This window comes from Vigna radiata, chromosome 5 (assembly GCF_000741045.1).
Source record: "Vigna radiata var. radiata cultivar VC1973A chromosome 5, Vradiata_ver6, whole genome shotgun sequence".
Classification (NCBI taxonomy): Eukaryota; Viridiplantae; Streptophyta; class Magnoliopsida; order Fabales; family Fabaceae; genus Vigna; species Vigna radiata.
This window is the reverse complement of record NC_028355.1, coordinates 34729073-34750765: the sequence shown is the minus strand read 5'-3', so window position 1 is coordinate 34750765 and position 21693 is coordinate 34729073. Positions and strand designations below refer to the sequence as shown.

The window sequence follows — 21693 nt, the reverse complement described above, 5'->3', positions numbered from 1 at the left end:
TTAATTTGAATCGTATTCTCAAACATTTAGATGTTAATTCAGTGATATTAAAAAAAACGTATTATCAAACACTTTAAGAATATTCATGTATGCAAACACGATATATTTTGATTACTATTTTTTTAAAAAAATTGCCTTTTGTTGAGTGTCCAACAAATTACACTATTTTTATACATAAACCCAATAATAACCACGCTATTATATTAACTCATTTTTCAAAGTCTGGAGACCATCCATTGAACTCGTTCCCACGGGAAACATGTGCAATGACCACAATGATTTGATGAATCATTTTCAGTTTTCGACTATAAGCTATGAGCTCCACATCGTATATAATTTATTTAGTGCGTGTAATAACAATATAAAAAGTTTTGCAGATTTGTGAACTAAGAATCTTGTGACTAGTTTAACTTCATTTTTCAATAAAATAATTCAAGTGGGAGCCAACTTTTGGAAAATCTTTCCTCCTTAGGTCAACTAAGTAAAGGACTATTTCTACTCAAAGAAAACCTCTAAGTCTAGATAACGTGAACTTGGTTGGTAGGGTACAAAGATTCATCTACAATGGGTGGCATAAGATTATATAATTAAACTCTAATTGGCTGCATTTGTTTTCTTCAAGAGAAAATACTTTTCTTAAACATCCCAATGTTATAAATATGACATAATTCAACAATGAAATTTGAATTCATGTATCTTTTTCCTTTTTCTTTATATATTGTTGAAACTTTTCCACTTTTACTCAACTATTTAAATTCATACTTAAATTCTCTGAACAAATAATACTACTCTTAAACCATTCTCTGCATGAAAACCTCTTATTCATGAACAAGTTGGAGACTTAAAAAACTGTTGTGTATGAAAGTAGATTTGTCTAACTCTAGTGTATATTGGCCTGAAGTAGACCGTGATTGTTTATTTTTTTCTCTATATCCTAGTAATCTCACAGGCCAAGGTACCTATCCAAGAAGGTAGAAATTAAAGTATTTCAATGCTGACAAATTTGTGTGACTACTGTTATTATGGTATGGCCTAAACAAGAGAAGTAAAAGAAGAGGCTACAAAAATATACATGGACACTTAGGCGGATGAAGAAGATTGGCCATCTGAGCTCAGACTGCGTCTTCTTTTCTTACTCTTCTGCTTAAGTATCTCTTTGATTTCTTTTTCTTTCTTATCCACAAAATAAATCAAGTCTCTGAAGCTAGAAGTAGTTCCGAAAGGCCCTTTACCTTTAGGCCTATCTGGCGAATTTTCCTCATCATGTTGTTCAGGTTCTGGGCTGAATTTTGTGTACTGAAATAGCACTCTTATGAAGAATGCAATCAAAGCAAGGAAACATGCAATGCCACAAACAAGAAAGAGACCCCAGAAGCTACTCAGAGATAGTTTGTTTATATTAACATCATTTTCTTGTGTAGAACAATCCTGTTTTAAGAGCCATTTGTCATGGATTTTTTGCAGGTCTCCATTCTCTGAGAGTTGAAGAATGGCAGTTGACATGTCAACGGCAAGAGGAGAGTCCCTCTGGAATGCCTGTTATCATCATGGTATCAAATACGAGATGAATATGAGTTTTGTGTAAGGTATAAACAAACACTAGAATACTCATAGTTAGAGTATTCTCCATATTATTGATGAATATCTATGAATATAAACCTTAGACTTGATAAGAAAGATACTTACAAATCCCCAACCACTTTTAGTGAACTCCTGTCCAACGGTTCTGAACTTGCAGTTGGTATTTGACATTAGTATTTCAATATAAGGAAGCTCATCAACAACAGCTACAACCCCTCCATCTTTTGGTCCACGCTCAAGGGCATCAATGTATGCCTCCATATTTTTCAATGTAACTATCCTTGATGGTTGTATGTTGAGTTCTTCTGTCAAATACTTTCGTGCAAACGACCCTTCTTGAATTCCAATGGGTTGATTGCTTGAGATCAGGCTGTCAATTCCTTCAATCTGTGATGACAGTTGCTGCACTGTGAGGATTGATGTTAAGCTAGCTGTGTAGCTTGAATTGATAATTAGCACCACAAAAAGCCATATGATTAGAACCAATCTCCCAAGACCACTCACTGTGTTCTCTCCTGCACCAACTCAAAACAGGAAAGTCAGTCACAAAGTATGGACTGTAACAAGCCAGAATTTAAGTTATGTCGTGAATGAGAATCTATGGGCACGTACTGTGTGAGAAAAACATTGTTGAGAAACTAAACCTGCAAAAGAGGAGCTTATCTCAGCAAATGTTAAAGTAAGCCATGCATCTCCTAGTACTATGCATGCTATGCGAGGGTTGGAAATTCAGAAGGAGACACATTTATTCCAAGACAAATTACACTCCCCTATAACCCTATTCAGTGGTTGCAGTATGTTATGATAAATGATGGTTGCATTGTCAAAGAAAACCTTTGTCAGATTCCAAAAGATTGAGCTAAGGGCCATCAAATGGTCAGAATATACTAACCAAAAGACTGTCATGAGTTGTTTCTTTGGTTTACCACGGAACTCCGGATTGTGCCGGTGCTCAAGAATCCATACAACGGTTCCCACAAGGATAAAAAAGGCACCAGTAACACACCACATTTCAGCAGTGAAGGGCTGGAGGAAAGACCAAGGACTTGATTTGATCTCCTTGACAGGAACAACAACAACCAGGCCTGATTCTATGTAAGGTTGTGTAAAATCCAAAAACCTTGTCCTGTTGGGGACAATTGTAACATCACCAACAGCTGCATCATAGTTCTGAAGAAGTAAAAAGAAGTAAAGGGCCAAATTAACATAGCTAATTGGAACACAAAACTGTATTCTACAATCTAGATACTACATGGAAAAAACTATAGAAGCCTATTAGGCTGAAAAGTACGTTTAGAACCTTACATTTAGTGCAACTTGACTAGCAAGGTCATCGTAGCTAGGATTTCTATCACCAGGTCCAAATAATATGTATTGTCGCGGGACAGGATAAGGCAACAAGTTTATGGCAGCTTCAAATACATCAATGCAATAGCCTCTTACTCCAGGGGGGTTCTTGTCTTTAGAAACAAACTCCAAGTAGCTTACTCGGTTAGGCACTGCAATTCTCAGTGGCTTTCCATTGTTGGGAAACACCCATCCCCTTGGTTTAACTGCAGTTTCTCCAGGCCAAATTACACCGTATAGTTGCTGGCTGCTTGTTGAAGTGTTAGGTGGCTTCTTATACAGAATTTCTGGAGCCACAACTGAGAGACCTGAGTAATTAGACCAATAACCAATTCTGCGCATTCCTGATCCACCTATGTTCAAGATATCATATGCTGGACGAATTCTATTCCTTTCATTATCAAACTGAACTAGTCCTGTCAGACCAGTGAAGTTGGTTCCCAAAACTGTCTGCAGAAAAGTAGGGCCTTCATCAAAAACATGAAGTGATTCTAAATGCAGTGTGCTTCCATTTGTGTCGCTTAAATTAGGGTCAGAGGAAAAAGATACCACACCACCTTCTTTTAAAAAAGTATCAAGAGCACGGGCTACTAACCAAACTGTATCATATGCATACACTGCATAGGAATTGAAGCTTGGAGTCTCCTTGTTTTTTAGTCTCTTCATTCTGGAAAGGAAATTCTTCTTTTCATCAGTATCAGGAGTGTGATGACGTAAAGCCAAAACCCCTTGTAGGAGATTCAATATCTTAGGATCAATTGGCTCTAATGAATCAAGTGCTGAAGCAAGAGAATCTGTTGCAATCCATACATAGCCACTGTCCATCATTCCCAGCTTCTGAGCAATAGAAAAAATGCTCAAACCAGTTTCAGGATTAACGTGCAAAACGAAGACCCTTGACTCCATTAAGTTCACTCCATTTAACAAGTCACTGATGTCTTTCCTGGGTGCCCCAGGAGGGAATGCAGCCTTGTAAGAGATCTTGGAACGTTTTTTTGCCAGAGCATCTCCAAGTACTGAAATTCCATTTCTTCCATTATCATCATCTACATAAATGGCTATTATCTCCCTCCATCTGTAGTAATCAACCAAATCTGCAATTGCATACATCTGATAATAGTCACTTTGGGTGCTGCGAACAAAATATGGGTACTGAAGGGAAGATAGAGAAGGGTCTGTTGCCCCAAATGAAATAAGAGGGACATGGAGTTCATTGACCACATGAGAGATGACATGGGCTATTCCTGAGGACTGTGGACCAATTGCAGCAATCACTTCATCCTCCATTAACTGCAAAGCTGCATAAATTATCAAGAAAAACCAATGAAGCTTGTTCACTTCTTTTCCACACTTCCAGAGAGAATGTGCAAATAAAGTCTTCAGAAATTCATCTCTGAATTCTGTCCCATTATCTATGCATATGGCATAATATGAAGCTAATGAACTTAGTCAATTTTTTCCCACAAATTAAAATCAACATATAAACCTCAGCTTTTGGAACATTCTAAAAAAAGTAGCAGTACTTAGTTGATTTAATTCGTTTGAAGTTTGATTCGTGTTCTCTTCTTGTTCTTAGTTTCACTTCTAAACATGATTTAGCAAGATTGATAAGAACCCAAGTTAATGTGGAAGAAACTGAATGATAATCTTGAAATGAAAGATTCTCGAACATGATACATTGTTGAACATGATCACACAGAATGAAACATACCACGTGAAGGTAATCGGAAAAATCTAGAAGTTTAATTTGAAAATAAATAAACTCTAAACAAACAAGGCCTCAAATTGAACAAAGAAACAGCACCTTGGTAGCTTCATAGATTCAAGTTTTGACAAGTACCTTCCATTGTTCCAGCAAAGCCACTGCAATTTGTATCATGCAAAGCAGCTTCAAGTTTAATGCCAGGGAGAATGCTTGAATCAGCATTAACATCTTCGAAAGCAGCCACGATTGCAGGTTCAGCCGATCTTCCAATTATAGAATCAAGACTGAACAGTGCTCCAACTCTGAAAACTCTCGGTGTCGAAGAAGTAGAAGAGTTTGTGACAATAGTTCTTGTCCTTCCCACCACTGCCTGCGTCTGAATCCACAAGAACAAAACCAAGAGAAACAACACCCTTCCCACAAAAATTCTTCCATGACTTGTGACCCACATCACCTCCATCTGTGAGAAAAATCCTCAAAGTTCTTCAGTTTAAAGCAGCATCAGAACTCAGCACCTATCACGTGCCAACCATTTCATCAGCAGCACATGATAAGGAAAGAATAACCATAGCTGGAACTAGCCAAAAACCAGAATCTTTTGGTCTTAAAAGTTAAAATCAAACCATTCCTATTCCTGAAGAAAACATAAACACCCCCAGAAGACTAGTAGTTTCAAGCACCCAACAGGAACAAGCCATATGGTACTATCAGCAATTTGGATTATAAAATTCAGATATTCACTTACCCAGATGCAAATAAAGAATTCTATTATCGTATCCAGTACTTCTATTTTATCAAATTTATAATAAGCAAATCAAGGTCAGAACTTCTTAGGTGAAAACCACCACTGAAGCATATAAAAAAGTTGATTTGTTGGTGAAGACAACACCCACATGCCTTGTTAATTGAGAATATCAAGAAAGAAACAAAAACAATATTTTATAATATAATATAATATGATGCAAGAGAAAGCACGAGAGGAAGAAAATGGAGACGAGAGTATCTAAGATTACCTCAACACGAAACTTAATGTGTGAAAGCTTGTCGTGTTGCAACAGTTTTGAAGACTTGTTATATATGATCGAAAGCATGTTATTGAAGACTGAAACTTCCAACTTCACTAGTAAAAAGAAGGAAGCTATTGTGTTTCACACTGAAAGCAAAGAATCACAGTGCCTTCAAGTTTAGAGCATCAACTTTGTCTTCTCTCCGACTTAATTTTCAACAAGTGTGTTACAAAATCTTTGTCTTCTCGTGTGACAGTCATAAGCATGATATTTCGTGAATCACATTTTTTTATTATGAAAAAGTGTCGGGATAAGTTGATAATGCTGGTGACGGCATCTCTACAAAAAATAACCACATCAACACCTCCATTATTATATATATATATATATATATATATATATATATATATATATATATATATATATATATATATATGCTGCTAATATTTTTATTAGCACATGTTTTAATTAGGGTACACATTGTCGAGTGTGAGCCAACAACACAGTCAAGATAAAGGTAAATTATACTGAGAAACTAACAGTAAAGATAATATTTTTTAAAGGAAAAATGTATGATAATGAATTTTAAATAAAGAAAAAGTATCAAATTCATTTTTTTAATTAAAAAATTACAGTAATAAAAGGTTTTCAGTGTCATTATTGTTATATAAATCTTACATTGATGATAATCTAAAAATACACATTGTAGTAGTAGTACAAAAATTGTGGAATGTAGTTTAAAAAATCTATGCAAACTAATGTTGAAAGTAAAAATTTATGGTTGAAAATTTATTATCCAACAAATGTAGAAATTTAGAAATTACTGCTTTCGGCGTCATCAGCAAATGTGGACATCATAAATGAAAAGGTTGAGATTCTTTCTATCTCCAACTACTTCCCATCTTGGGTGCATTAATTTCTGATAATTTTTATAAATACATATCACAATTTTTAAATAGTAAAATAGAAAACAATTGCTTGTAATGTATCATTAAGCTAATTGATGTTTAAAAAATCCAGTAACTTGGTTTTATTAAATTTGGGACCAAAAGAATTAATTAATGCTTCATCTCCGATCTCATATGTTTTTTTTTTATAATAAAACTATTTAATTTAGCGACGTTCTCAAAATTTTAATTAACTTCAAGAATGATAAAAGCATATAATTATCTAACATGAAAATGATAGTACAAAATTTAATCTCACTACATTAAAAACATATATGATAATGGATTGGAAAACTATTCTTCAAAAAAAAAAAAACTACGAAAAGAATCAATGTATATATATATATATATATATTTTTTTTTTTTTTTCATTGTGGCACGACATCTTCATTCATCTTTGACCAAATAACATTATTGTAATTAAAATAAAATATCCTATTTAGTCAATGCTTTGTTCTAATGAAAGAATACACAACACTTTTTAAACAACCAATATATGATAATGGTGTTTACATAACAAAATTCTCCACTAAACTTTGGCTGATTTAACAAGTATTTGATACATTACATATATAATCATTTTTAAAGGATTAGAAATACAGTATATGGTAAGAAAATTATATTATGTTAAACATAAATATCTTACTCTAATATGCTACACTTTAATAAATTTTTTATTAACTTTAAAAAGTGTTTATTTATTTTTTAATGTTTGGAATTGATTCCTAAAGCTTTGTACATACTAGTTGGCCACCGATTCCAATGGTTGTTTAGATGTGTTAAAGTTGATGAATAATTAAGTTTATATTTAGTTAACTCATTTCAATGTTCAATTTTTTTTGTTAATCAAAATCTTTTTGAGGAAGCTTTTAAAAGCAATAATTTATTTAAAAAGTGATTATTGTAAAAAAAAATGCACTAATAATGACAGTTAGTCCAGCTAATAAGTATCTAACCGGGGCATCTTTTTCTTTTATATTTGCTTGTTCTATTATAATACATTTATTTATAATATCTCTGCTTTTTGAAGTAAAGTTAAGATATGTGTATTCGCTAATGACATAAAAGGTGGGTTGCAAGCTCATAAATATATTTTCAAGCTTTTGGTGAAAGAAAGCTGAAAATGACGAATGCACGTTCCAATTCAATTATTGATGTCTCTATATATTGTTGTACATAATACTCTTCAAAATTAAAGATTATTTGTAAAGGACACACTATAGCATATTTATTTCTTAAAAGGGAAAAAATGTAATTGATAAAAGATTAAAGAAGATAATAATATAACTTAAAATATATATTAGAGAAAAAAATTGCTTTAAAGCAACCAAATATGGCTTATAAGATTAATTAGAGGAATTAATTTCCAATCTAAAATTTGTATTTGTTGAATGAAGTAAGTGTTTTTTTGGAAGTATGTGATGATGGTGACCTTTAAGGATTGGAATATGATTGAAGTTCTTTTGACTATTAAGAGTTAATCACATATAATATGTTTTTATTTGGGTAAGAAAAAGTTAAATTAGTATAAAGTAATATGAAATTAGTATAAGGTAATATTAAATAATATGTTTTTATTTGAGAAATTGGAAAAAGATGAAGAAAGTTGTCTTGTCAACAAAAGGCAAGGCATTATTAAAAGATTGAAGTCTTGTAGGGACTTAAGCAGTTAACTTTGCAAGATAAGTACATAATTTTCACAACTTGCCCCAAGATTCCCAAACAGTCCTGCTTCATGTTAAGTTTGACTGTTTGGAAGTCCCTGTTCATCTCTTCTAAAATTAAATATAACTAAAAACTGAATCATGAAGATCATTAAAAATGTCTAAATTAATCTAAGGCTAAAATATTCGATTAATTATTGTATTTGTTTAAAAATTTTAGGTAATTAATTTTTATATTTTAATTAATTTCAAATGGGTTTTTATTTTTGAAAATGTATAACAATTAAGTGTATTTTATTAGTATTATACTAACTGGTTCATGATTTTTTCTAATTTTTTTTATCGTGTGTTAAAGTTTAAAATTTTATTGAGTTTATTCAAATTAAGTATTTTTAATAATATTGAGTTTATTTAAATTTTATTTTAAAATTTTAGCTGTTGTGTTAATATTTTATTACATCAAACTTTGATATAGGTTTTTTTTTATAATAATTGTATAGAAATTTATACATTTATCCTTCAAATATTTATATAACATTATATATTAATAATTTTTATACAAACGATTGGTTTAAAAATAATAATTTTACAAATTCAAGTGTAAAATCTTAAAACAATTTGATAAAAATTTAAAATAAATAATTTTAAAATTTTAAAATTAATTTGATGTAAAATATAAATTTAAATAAACTGAATATTGTTAATAATATTTAATAAAAATTTCAATTTTAATAAAAATATTATTAATGTAAAAATTAAATTTAGTCTTAGTTTAGAAATATATGAAATTATTTAATTTTAACAAAATTAAGATTGAATTAAATTAAAATAATAAATACAAAAACTAAATTGAAATTTAAATAATGACTTGACACATAATACAATAAGTGACAAAATATTTTTTTAAAATAAAATAGTATAAAAATGAAAAAAAAATCAAGAACCGTAATATATATTTAACGTTATTAGTATAAGATTAACGAAAATATCTTAATTCTTACACATTTTAAAAATTAAGGATTTCATTAAGACTAATCCAAATATGAAAATCTATTTAAAATTTTGGAACAAGATCATCTCACTATTTTAACCTCAATCTAACAAGAAAGTTGTATTGGAAGATGCAGCTGCCAAAACTTAGTCATAGAGAAGCAAGTAAATGGTATAACTGATTAGCACTCAAATTGCACAACATGCTGCAATGGACATGAGTAAACCCACTTATGTTATGCAGCAGCACTTCTATTCGACTACAGAGACTGTGACAGAACAAATCCTATAAACATTATTTGTCACTATACAAAGACTATATTTCAATCAGGTATCATATAAACATCTTAAGGAAACAACCTGTTTGCAACACAACTACAATGAACTCAGTTGGGGTTGTGATGATTGTCAGATGGAGTGAACATTTTCTTGATGGCCTCTTCCTTCTCATCAATGAAGTTAAAGAAGTTAACAACAACCTGGGAACAGTGGCTGCCTGATGGTTGTTCTGAGGACGAAGAAGCAATATCCTTTTGCTTTTTTTTGAAGCGGGCGTATTGCCGAATCATTCGCAGCAGAAACAGAACGAGTGCAGCAAGAGAGACAACACCACATGAAAGATACAGGCCCCAAAAGCTAATCAAGTGAAGCTGGTCAGGCTTCGAGTTGCTTGTCCTTTCTTCAGGACAGCCCATTTTACAGAACCACCTCTCCTGTATCCTATGAAGATCCCCATTCTCAGAAAGTCTCAAAATTGCTGTAGACATGTCAAAGGCAAAAGGAGATTCTCTTTGAAAAGCCTGATGTATTGTTACATTATGTCAGGAAATGCAAAATATACCATACAACATAACTAAACAACAGATCATTTTTATAAGGACTGCTTATAGCACTTCTCATGTATGATGCACCACAAAGATAACCCTTTGTTTCAAAATCAGTTCTAAGAATTTAGAAAATCATATATTGCACAAAACTTTTCTTGTTAGATATTTTTCCCATTAAAAAGTTACTTCTATTTTAGTCTGGTTTAAGGAAACAAGTTGCTACAACAATCTATATTATCACTGTCATGACGAAATCCGGAGCATTTAATTTTAATCATATCTACTATAACATGTTTACTTTGATATTCTAGTTAGATGGCCACTTACAAATCCCCAACTGTTTCTTGCGAATGGCTGTCCAATGATACCAAAATCAGTTTCTTTTGACAGAAATAACTCAACATATGGAAGCTCATCTACAATAGCTGCCACCCCTCCACCAGAAGGTCCCTTCTGCAATGCTAAAGCATATTCCTCAGGGGAGCCTAATGAAACAAGCCTTGATTTTGAAATATAAAGATTATCTGCCAGATAGCTGTAAGCAAATGACCCCACTTGGTACCCTATAGGCCAGCTACTTGCAATCAAGCTCTCAATTCCTGTGATGGGGGATGAAAGCTGCTCCACTGTAAGAATTGAAGTCAAGCTTGCTGTATAGCTAGCCGTGATCACCATCAACAGAAAAAGCCAGACTATCATCACCATTTTAGAAAGGGAGCTTATGGTATCTTCCTCTGATTTCATGACACAGCGAAAGATTATCAGAAAGCATAATAAAGATGCCACAAAAATCATTCTTCACAATATAATAATGAACGCCACCAAAAAAGTTCATAACCAGTTCGGTTTTGTCTACATTTAAACAATACAATATGGTGCAAATGGAAGCAAAACTGAACGGAGAATGATATACTCAATTTGACATGTTTACGTGAGCATACCATGCATAAAAGATACCAATGGTCTAGGACTGTTGCATGGCAATACATTTAAATAAATTTTCTGTACAGATGTTTCAGACATTTACTTTGTGCAAGACTTATATTGACTGATTAAATAAACATTAAAAAAAGCACACATAAAATTAAGACTTTAACAACAACTAAAAATTATCTCTATATATATAAAACTTGGTAAACGAGAGGGAATGGATATTAGATGACATTATTTGATTGACACGTTGAGCTCATGGATTAATTATATGATCACCTTGAGAAAGAAAAAGAAAACAAAGGAACTATTAGACTTTGGAGTAAGATGTTTTCTTACGATTTTTCTTAAACAGGGTTGAGAGGCTGAACCTGAAAAACGACAAAATGACAACATGGAGTTAGAATCTAAAACAAAAGATGAACATTGGGGCACCTATTGCTGCACCAAATTCAATAAACTGACTGTTAAAGGTAATCATATGACGCTACAAAGGCTTACATTAACATTGTTACAATTTGCTTCTTAGGAGGACCACGGAAGTCATTATTGACTCGGTGCTCAAGAATCCATATAACAATTCCAATCACCAAAAATGAGGCAGCCGTAGCACACCACATATCTGCTGTAAATGGTTTGAGGAACACCCAAGCACTTGATCCTGATTTGTTGATAGGAGCCACTATGACAAGGCTAGATGATGCAAAAGGCTGAGAAAAATCTACAATCTTTGTACGGTTTGTCACAATTGCAATGTCTCCAACAACAGCATCATATACCTAAACAATTTTCAAGGATTACATGGTTAACAAAATTAAAGACAACACTGAACAGAAACCAATGCTGATTACAAAATTTTCAATTTTTGTTCCCTTTTTTACTCACTGCTATTCTAACCAAAAAAATTATAAAGGAAGAAGAAAAAGAAAGGACAGGTAAAATTTTTTACAAACTTTGGAGCAAGATAAAAACATAATACTATTTCATCCATCAGAATTTTTACGTATAGCATAGCTGCTTTTTTAGTAAAAACACTGTATGTCAACTCAAAAACAATCATAACTAATTTTGGGTAGATAAATATGAATTAACCAACGTTGAGTATGTTTCTTTCTTTCATCACGGGTATCACTTACATTATCAGCAACCATTTTCACAAGTTCATCATAATTGGGATTTGCTTTACCATTGCCGAAAGGCTTGAATACATAGGGAACTTCATATGGAATAAATTCTAGGGCTTTCTTGAACACATCGATGCAATACCCCTGAATTTCATGACTAGTTGGCACTTCAGTTACAAATTCAACAAAACTTGCTCTTTTTGGCACTCCAATTCTCAGAGGCTTGGTATTATCAGCAATCACCCAGCCACGTGGTCGATCTGTCTTTCCACCAGGCCAAGTAATGTTGTCAAGCTTCTGATCTTTGGAAAACCTGCTGTGTGCCCTTTTCTTAAGAGTCTCAGGGGGTACAACTGAAAATCCAGAATTATTAGACCAAAAACCAACCCTAGAAATTCCCAACTGATTGATATTGATAATATCATAACCACCACTCACAATATTTCTGTCAGAATTAAACAGAACTTGACCACTCACACCAGTAAAATTTGATTGTAATAATATCTTAACCAGATCAGATCCACCAGTGAAGACTTTGAGTTTGTCAAGCTGAACGCCAATTCCTTCTGTATGAGATAACTTATAGTTATCATGAAGCATGAAGGTAAAATTATTTACTTTGAGGAACTTATCAATTGAAAGTGCAATTGCCCAAACCGTGTCATAAGCAGAAAATCCATAGGAGTTCAAACTAGTATTTGTCAATCCATCTTTTTGCCTTTTCATCCACCGAGAAACAAAATCTCTCTTTTTTTGGGAATCCAAAATGTGTTGACGAAGACCAACAACCCCTTGGAGAGCACTGAAAGAGGTTCGATTCACTGGAGATAATGAATCTAGTGTAGCTGAGAGCCAATCCGTGACAAGCCACACGTAATCCTTGGCCATCATTTGAAGTTTATGGGCAATAGAAAAAATTCTCAAGCTCGGATCAGGGTTGGCATGAATAACATACACACGAGGACCAAACAATTTAGATTGATTGAGTAAGTTGGTGATTTCATCCGGATCAAACTTAATACTCAAAGGAAGTTTATAAGAAATTTTCAATCTCCTTTTTTCAAGTTCATCACTCAAAGCAGATACTCCATTTCTTCCATAATCGTCGTCTAAGAATACAACAATGACCTCTTTCCATCCATTAAAGTCAATAAGATCAGCCATTGCAGTCATTTGTGCCAAGTCACTTTGCGTAGAACGAATAAAGAAAGGAAACTGAAGGGAGGACAAGGTCGGATCAGTGGCAGCATATGAAACAAGAGGAACTTGGAGAGCATCAGCAATTTGAGAAATCGTGTGAGCTACAGCGGATGACTGGGGACCAATTATGGCTGCAACCCCTTTCTCAAGTACCTGAAAAGCTGTATAAAGAGAATAGATGATGAAGACAATGCAAATAACAGGTACCCCATGTTTAAATTTGGACATTTTACATCCATGGACAATGTTTATGAATAGCCTTGACCAAGTCCTGCAGCAGACCAAACCTAAGAATGCACCCAAGTAAGTCTTTACTAAGCACAATACTTAAGCCTAGTTCCTCACCACAGACTAGCTCACACCATGGGCCAACCACTGCAACTAGTTTATCCTACTACACAATTATCATAGGCCAAGACCGAAGAGATTCTAGTGCTTCCTCACATGTGACTAAGGTGCAACACAACCATCAGTACCTCTCAAGTGAGAAAGGCACCAGACCCGCCAAAAAGGTGGGAACAGTTAAAGAACATACTCCATAGATATGTGCAATCCTCTCCTTGGAACTGTAACATTGGAATAAGATGGGCTGTCGCTAAAAATATAAACATGGTATAATCATCATACAAAAAGATGTTGTATCATAGTACCAAAAAGGCATATTACCAAGCATGATTAATATTCATTAAACAGCATAAAAAAGTTTATGTTGGCTGAGAATTAAGACTTAAGAAGTAAGCAACATTAGAAACTAAAGGAATTCAAGCTTAAACCTAGAAACAGCTAAAGGAGGAATTTTTATAGTGTGCTACTCCAGCAACAGTAACAGCAACAACAAGAAGAAAATTTATGAGGTTCAGGGTTGGCACCTCCGATTGATCCCAGAAAAGCATTGCACATGGCATCCTTCATTATCAAGTTGAGGTCGGTTCCATTAAGAACATTGGGGTCCTTATTGATATCAGAAATGGCCATTTCCATAGCTTCCTTCGCAACTCTACCTATGACCGAATCGAAAGCAAAAACCGCACCAATGTTCACACTGGCAGGCGTTGTGCTGTAAGCAACACCACATATCCAAATCCATGTCACAAGGAGCAAAACCATGAATTTCTTCATGCTTGACCCGGAATTTCAAGTGACCAAAAATTTCTTCACCGTAAATACCCGAACTTGTAGACACCCAGCATCCAAAAGCGCACAAACATGGTTGAAATTGAAGAAAGTTTACACTTTGACCGGTGCCCAGATGAGTTTAGCTGGAAAAGCAGAAGTACAACCATGCCCTGTAGCCTAAGAGTTGTTGAGGTGAAGTTATAAGCATTCAATTCAACCCATTCACTGGCATACAGGAGAGATGCTATTCCATTTTTCCAAAAGATTGAAAAATGATGCGTGGACCCAGAGAAAGAGAGAGACAGAGGTATATACCACATATATCATACTAAAAATAAGATTAATATTATTTAGACATTAAATATTGAGAAATGTCAATATAAACACTTTATTATTATCCTCCATTTTTAACTAATTATAAAACTTACGAGCTAATAATCTTTTCTAATATTCACAAAAGATAAAACAGCTTGCTTTATTAATTTATAATATTTACTGACCAAATTTTTAAAACAAAAATAGTTTACGCCAAAAAAGTTTCTGCATAAAGAAATAAATGTAGTGTTTTTCAAATTTATCAAAATAAAAATATAAATAGTACTCGTAGATTGTAAAATGTTTTAAAAAGTGTATTTGAAAATGCTGCATTGCTAACATTTTCTAAATTTACAGAAAAACAAAATTATGTGAAGAAAAGAAAGAAAAAGAAATAAAAATAGAATAAAATAAAAATTATTACGAAAAGTTATTGAATATATTAATACTATTTTATGAAAATAATAGTAGTTGATAAGGAGGATGAACTCTTCGAGTGTGAAAGTGCGGCACCTCCTAAGGACATGTTTGAACACAGCATGGTTCACGACAATGTCAATTCCATCAAATTGAGGTCAATTTTTATTTTTTTTTTTTAATTTATTATACAAAAAGTTGCATTTATTTTTCATTCTTTTTACATCTAATACTACAAAAAAAAAAAAAAACATGATTGAAAAAGACTTTAACGTGAATATATAAATTGTCTTGGTTCTTGTCTTTTGATCGAAAAAGAATGTGACTAAAAAAATAGAGACTTTGTTAAAATATTAACCAAAATTAATAACAAAAATTAACCAATAAATATTGTGCATTAAAAATATAATTAAAAAATATATAACTTCAAAACTTAAATCAAGAATAATAAATAAACTCTTTCTTATAGGTATTTTTCTAATAGTTTCTATTTTGATGAATAATGTTTGCATTAATTGGATATTGATACGAGTACAAATAATATTTAATTTTTTATAACTAAATATAAGAATAAAAATGAGAATATTTGCATGTTTGACCCGTTATCATTTTCGTTCCCATACCCATCTTATAAGTATCTAAGTCTTAATTTTAATTTTATTCTCATTTACATTAATAAATATTTATAATTTATTAGATAACCTATCCCACTTTTATATATATATATATATATATATATATATATATATATATATATATATATATATATATATATATATATATGTGTGTGTGTGATGTTTGTTAATATGTATGTAAGTTATTTTTTTTTCAGTTGGTACATTTTAACAGAGTGTATCAGATTTCACTAGACAAAAATTGAAAAAAAAAACAAGAAACTCCAAAATCCTTACTCACCTCTCTCTCACCCCTCGTTCCTCTCGATCTTTTCTCTATCATCTCTCTCACCCCAACATTCTCTCTATAATCCCTATAGTAGCTCCAACTGAAAAAATAAAAAAACACTCACCTATCCGTAATCCACCTTTTTCAATTATCCAATTTGTTTCTCTCTCATCTTCATCCTCTATCTCACCCACACACAACAACCTGCAACAACGCAATTTGTTGCTCTTATTCTATTCGTTCATTTGTTTTTCACTTTAATAACAAAATAATTGATGATGTTGATGTTGATTTTTTATTGGAGGGTTGTGTTATATCTTTTCCCTTTTGATTGTTTTTAAATTTGTAAAAAACTAAAGTTTACAATAATTTCAATAATTTCAAAACTAAAAAAAAAAAACAAGAAATCCCCATGAAAAGACGTTAGCATCAACCCATAATATTTGTAAAGCATTCAGTTTCTTAATACCAATTTTGATAAAATCATAGAAATTAAAGGAGTAGAAATTAAACTATGAGCGTGATGGTAACAATTTTATTAAGTTTAAATTCTAATTTGAAATTCAGTGCGTTTTGTTTTTCTTAATTTCATTTTTGCGACAAATGATAAATCAGAATGATAACATCATGTTTATATTGACCAAACAAGTTGGAGATGTGAATTGTTTAAAATGAACTTACATGATATGATTTACTTTGGAAAATAAATTTTTGGCCGAGAGCTAAGAGGTTCATTGTGATTAGTTTACTAATTTATGGTTGATTTTTAATTAGTTGGTATATCAATGCAGTTCTTCTTGGAAACTACTCAATATTATGTAAACTCCTCAAATCTAGAAGATGTGTAATTTGTTGGAATATTTTTATTTTTTTTACAGAAATGAAATGAAAATATGTTTATCAATATGAAACATTTGAAAGGGGACAAAGTCAACAACAACAATTTTCTCTTTTCATAACTCTCTTCAATAATAATTTGTTCATGTTAAATCGTTTAGTAAGATGTGCACGAGCTTTATTTTTTGTTGTGTTTTGTCGTTGGTTATATGCAGGAAAGTGAAAAGTATATTCCGAAATATTGTTTTCAGCCGAAAATTGTTTTTAGAATTACTTTTAAGAGTTGGCTTCAAAAATCCATTTTCTGGACAATGACTTACCCCTTCCGGAATTCCCTTACCACATAAGGATTTTTCTCTTCTGGACAATATTTCTTGACAATTTAATAGTCAAAATATCAAATCTCCTTGAAGATAAACTACTAATTTTAAAATTTAAAAACAAATTGATAACAATCAGAAGGAAAAAGATATAACACAAACCTCTAATCAAAAATCAACATCAACATCATCAACTATTTTATTATTAGAGTGGAAAACAAATGAACGAGCAAGAACAACAAATTGCGATGTCACATATTACTTGTGGGTAAGAGAGAAAAGATGGAGATGAGAGAGAAACAAATTAGATAAGTGAGGAAGGTGGATTAGGATTAGGTAAATGTTTTTGATTTTTCAGTTGGGACTACAGTGGGGATGACAAAGAGAAAGTTAGAGTGAAAGAGATAAAATAGAAAGGGTTAAGAGGAATGAGAGATAAGGCAGGGTGAGTAAGGATATGGAGATTTCTTGTTTTTTCTAGTTTTGAGAATACAAATTATTCAAATACTCTTAACCTTAAAACTTAAAATCCATAATATATAAGGGTAATTTTGTCTACTAAAATTTGATACACTTTATTAAAATGTACCAATTAAAAAAATTATATTTACAAAGCATAATATATATATATATATATATATATATATATATATATAATATTAGTATTTACTTTTGTAACTTTTTTTCCTTTTCTTATATATGTATTTTTTTTCTTATAATTGTTTGGTTTGTTTTACAACCACAAATTCATTTACATTTAAAAGGTATTTTCTTTTTTTTTTCACAATTTTGATTGAACATTCTTTTATATAAATATATTCAAATAATATATTATCAATGTCAGTAAACCAAATGATTATTAAGTCTCACATTGAATTTTTTTTATACTCATTTTAGTATTTTTATTTATCATTTACATTATTCATGTGAAAATGCTTTACTCTCTCAAATTCAAGGCTAAACCCGTAAACATATTTCATTTACTATTAATACAAAAAAAAAAAACTATTTTTTTATTCTCTTTGATTTTTTTTTTTCGCTCAGACAATTTTTATTATTTTTCAAGAATTTGACTAGCTTCATATCTCCTAATAAGATATACCATCATTCTTATGATCATATTCTTAATGATGCATTTTCTGTAATTTCATCCAACGGTATATCAAATTTTTTCTATGACACGCATTTAATATTTTTACTTTATTTTAATATTTTTATTTGATGATTTTTTTATCATATAGAATATTTTTTTAATGATGTTTTACATAATTATTTATTTATTGTAATATAATAATGCAGCAACATTGTCATGAAGTTTAAAAGATGATATATTTATGTCTAAATTTAATCTTTTCTTTACGTGTGAATTCAAGTAGTATTATAATTTTTATTAATTATAAAATTAAATTTATTTATAATTTAGAGAAGGAAGTAAAGAGACACTTGAAATATTTTAAACTTGATTTTTTATAATTGTTTAAAAATATTCTTTTACTTTATCAACTTTGTTTGGTAACATTTTAAAAAATTAATAAATGTGTTGGTTATTATAAAATTTTATTTATGTGTAATTGCAAAATATATTTACATAATTCTTTCACTTACATTCAGTTGTTATTTTATACTCTATTTTAAAATTTATACAATATCATTTATTTTTAAATATTTAAGATTGAATATGTTCTTTATTGAATGTTTGATAATGTTTATAAAATTTAATTAATTAATATTTAAATTACAAGAAATTAGTTATAAACATTAGTACAAATATACCTATTAATGAGTAGAATAGAAATGAGACAAAAAAAAGTCCATAGTTGTTAGATATAGATTCGGATAGAGATGTGTAAGAATTTTTACTTCAATAATGAGATGAAACAATCAAATTGATAGTCACACCATCAAAAATTAAAAGTGAAAGATTTATTCTAATTTTGTAAAATGTATTTGGGTGTAATAAAAAAGAAGGTATAAAATTTCCACAAGTTGATTTTGGTACTAAATTTTGGCTATTTAAAGTTGGAATCCTACAAAGAAAATTTTTCATATGTATTTATTATCCTTGTCAAATTAATTTTAAATTTTAAATAAATTTTATATCCTTTTAGATGAGTTTTTTTTTTATTTTTTTTATCTATGAGCACTAAATAATTTTATATTTTTCAATTGAATTTCTATAATTTAATTTCTTTTTTTATTAAATGATGTGGCTACTATATCGTGATCTTACTTTTATTAATATTAACATAGTTTTGAAGTGACTTTTATTATTAGATGAACGTAAATTGAAATGAAGAGAAAAACAAAGCGAAATCTAAATTAAGTGTTGGGAGAATGCAAATGTTTGACCAAAGAATTATCTAAAAATCAAAGTCTTTGTTTGTCATGGAATGAAAAACGTAACTCTCATTCAAGTACATACCAAAACTAATTATAATTTTCTAAGATAAATCAACCACGTATGAATGTTAAACTAAGTTAAAGCTAACATGCCAAAACTAGAATTACAAAAGAATATATCTTCAGATTCCCCAAATTGAATTACATTCTTACCTATAAATTTATATAACTCAATGAAAACAATTTTAATTCCAAAAATATAACTTCACTCAACCAACCCTCCATTTAAACCAAGAAAGCACCATTACACATTTTTTACAACCTCAAATTAGTTAATTTCTCTATGTTCATTTTATCACAAATCCAAACCACTACCAATCAGAGTTCATCTACAATTAACCATTGGAATAATCAAAATTTTGTACATGATCATATCTTACTCCATTTCATTAAACACAAATTTCAATGATCATATCTTACTCCATTTCAATAAACACAGATTTCAATTATAAATCTTGATAGAATTTACCATACATCAAATACACCGAATTTTAAACAATAATCATCATCAAACCATCCATTCAAATAGATATCAAAGTAAAAAAAAAAAAAAAAAAGAAGAAGCTTTCATTACCTTGAAAGATAACTCTAAAGGCTTTAAGAAATCGAACTCTCACAATTTCATAAAATGTTATATCAACACATAAAAACATCACAAACATGATTAGATCATACCTCTATAATTAGTGATCAACTGAGAACCATAAAGATGATTCTAGGAGCACATGCAAGCCAAAAAGATTGCATGCATGAATAAGGACATATTTGAACACAAAAAAGGAGAAAAACTTACTCGAAGAGAGAAATTGATTTGTAGAAATTGACGAGCATGCCACAAGGACCTTGGCAGTCTTAGATCTTCAACTAGACAAACAAAAAGTGAGAAAGAGAATAGAGAGGATAGAAAATTTTAAAGAATGTTTTCTAGATAGATAATGTATTTTAGAAGTAATGAGACAAGCTTAAGATAATTCTTTTCATACTTAAGCATTTTAATATTAAAATAATTGAGTCTCGTTATTTTAAACACACTATCAACTCTAAAATATAATTTTATAGGTTCTTACACCAAGCATCAATAACTTCGCACTATTTGTTGTTCTTGATTTTGTGAAAGACAACCTTTCCATAGTCTTTTTTTTCTATAGTTTTGCAAAACTGTATTTAATTTTTTGTTTTGCATTCATCTTTCTTCTTATTTACCATTATCCAACAAAAAAAATAATCATTAATTATGTAAACTGCAAAACTATATGTGGAGATTATCGCAATCGATATCACGACAAGACAACAAACAAAAATCTAAATAAAAACAAAGAAGGAGTCGCCACCTCAGTTTATTAAAAAAAAATTATGGAAAAACATAAATTAAGAAATTGGTCTGTGAAACCTAATCATATTCAAGAGTCGGTTACATGTGAGGAAGATATTAACATCTGCACAATGCCCGTCCAAGGATGATTCCCTTTAATAAGACATGCAAAATTGTTGTAATTTATAAAATATGAATAAAGAAAATATTTTAAAATTTTTATTTTAGTCCAACAAAGATTGACTTTACTCATTTATTCTCGTTCTAAATGAAAAATTAGAATTACATAGTTCTTTATCTGAAAAAAAATTAATTTAATTAATATTTTTTAATTTTAAAAATTTAATATTTTAAATTATCACATGAATTCGAGACTCAACATGATAAATACTAACTATAAAGAAAGTTTAAGACTTGACATATTTCTTAAATTATTATAAAAACTGAAAGTATCAAGTAAGTTCAAGACTTAACATGATAACATTTTTTTATTAAAAATCTTAGATAAATAAAGGTTTAATACCTCCGTTGGTCCTCGTACTTGTGTGAAAATCTCAGTTTGGTCCTCAAGTTTTGAATTGTCTCAATTGGGTCATAATTTTTGTAAAAATGCACACATTTTACCCCAACCGTTAACTGATCTCAAACGGCGTTAAGTTTAGCTGACGTGGCATGCTGACGTGTTGGCTTAATCCCTTCTTGGTCCTCGTATTTGTGTGAAAATCTCTGTTCGGTCCTCAAGTTTTGAACT

General features: G+C 30.7%; 2 protein-coding genes across 4 annotated transcripts; both read right to left on the bottom strand.

Moving 5' to 3' along the window:
• Positions 1 to 783: 783 nt before the first annotated feature.
• Positions 784 to 5865, bottom strand: LOC106762743 (glutamate receptor 3.4). Of its 3 annotated transcripts, none has more exons than XM_014646790.2 (7): positions 5647 to 5865; positions 4769 to 5093; positions 2887 to 4226; positions 2474 to 2751; positions 2194 to 2225; positions 1687 to 2096; positions 784 to 1536 (listed from the first exon to the last, which is right to left on the bottom strand). In XM_014646790.2, exons 1-7 carry the CDS (start codon positions 5722 to 5724, stop codon positions 1081 to 1083), a joined length of 2919 nt encoding a protein of 972 aa, XP_014502276.1. In that variant the 5' UTR covers positions 5725 to 5865; the 3' UTR covers positions 784 to 1080. The 3 variants fall into 3 exon arrangements, with proteins under 3 accessions (XP_014502276.1, XP_014502278.1, XP_014502279.1); XM_014646792.2 differs by having other exon boundaries at positions 4769 to 5148; positions 5647 to 5753; XM_014646793.2 differs by lacking the exon at positions 5647 to 5865 and adding an exon at positions 5379 to 5601 and having other exon boundaries at positions 4769 to 5148.
• A 3530-nt stretch (positions 5866 to 9395) lies between these two features.
• On the bottom strand, positions 9396 to 14719 carry LOC106762267 (glutamate receptor 3.7). The gene is made up of 6 exons (XM_014646067.2): positions 14192 to 14719; positions 12135 to 13483; positions 11500 to 11777; positions 11338 to 11369; positions 10396 to 10802; positions 9396 to 10041 (listed from the first exon to the last, which is right to left on the bottom strand). Exons 1-6 carry the CDS (start codon positions 14439 to 14441, stop codon positions 9628 to 9630), a joined length of 2730 nt encoding a protein of 909 aa, XP_014501553.1. The 5' UTR covers positions 14442 to 14719; the 3' UTR covers positions 9396 to 9627.
• Positions 14720 to 21693: the final 6974 nt, after the last annotated feature.

Bases quoted from the DNA above. Each gene is read 5' to 3' on its own strand.
- LOC106762743 (XM_014646790.2), bottom strand. From the start codon at position 5,724: ATGCTTTCGATCATATATAACAAGTCTTCAAAACTGTTGCAACACGAC. The intron at 2,226-2,473 runs GTTAGTATATTC...CCTCTTTTGCAG, and splicing joins CAACTCATGACAGTCTTTTG to GTTTAGTTTCTCAACAATGT. The intron at 2,097-2,193 runs GTACGTGCCCAT...GAGTTGGTGCAG, and splicing joins AACAATGTTTTTCTCACACA to GAGAGAACACAGTGAGTGGT.
- LOC106762267 (XM_014646067.2), bottom strand. From the start codon at position 14,441: ATGAAGAAATTCATGGTTTTGCTCCTTGTGACATGGATTTGGATATGT. The intron at 13,484-14,191 runs GTGCCAACCCTG...CTCTTTATACAG, and splicing joins TTTTCTGGGATCAATCGGAG to CTTTTCAGGTACTTGAGAAA. The intron at 10,803-11,337 runs GTAAGAAAACAT...TCATGAAATCAG, and splicing joins AACCCTGTTTAAGAAAAATC to AGGAAGATACCATAAGCTCC.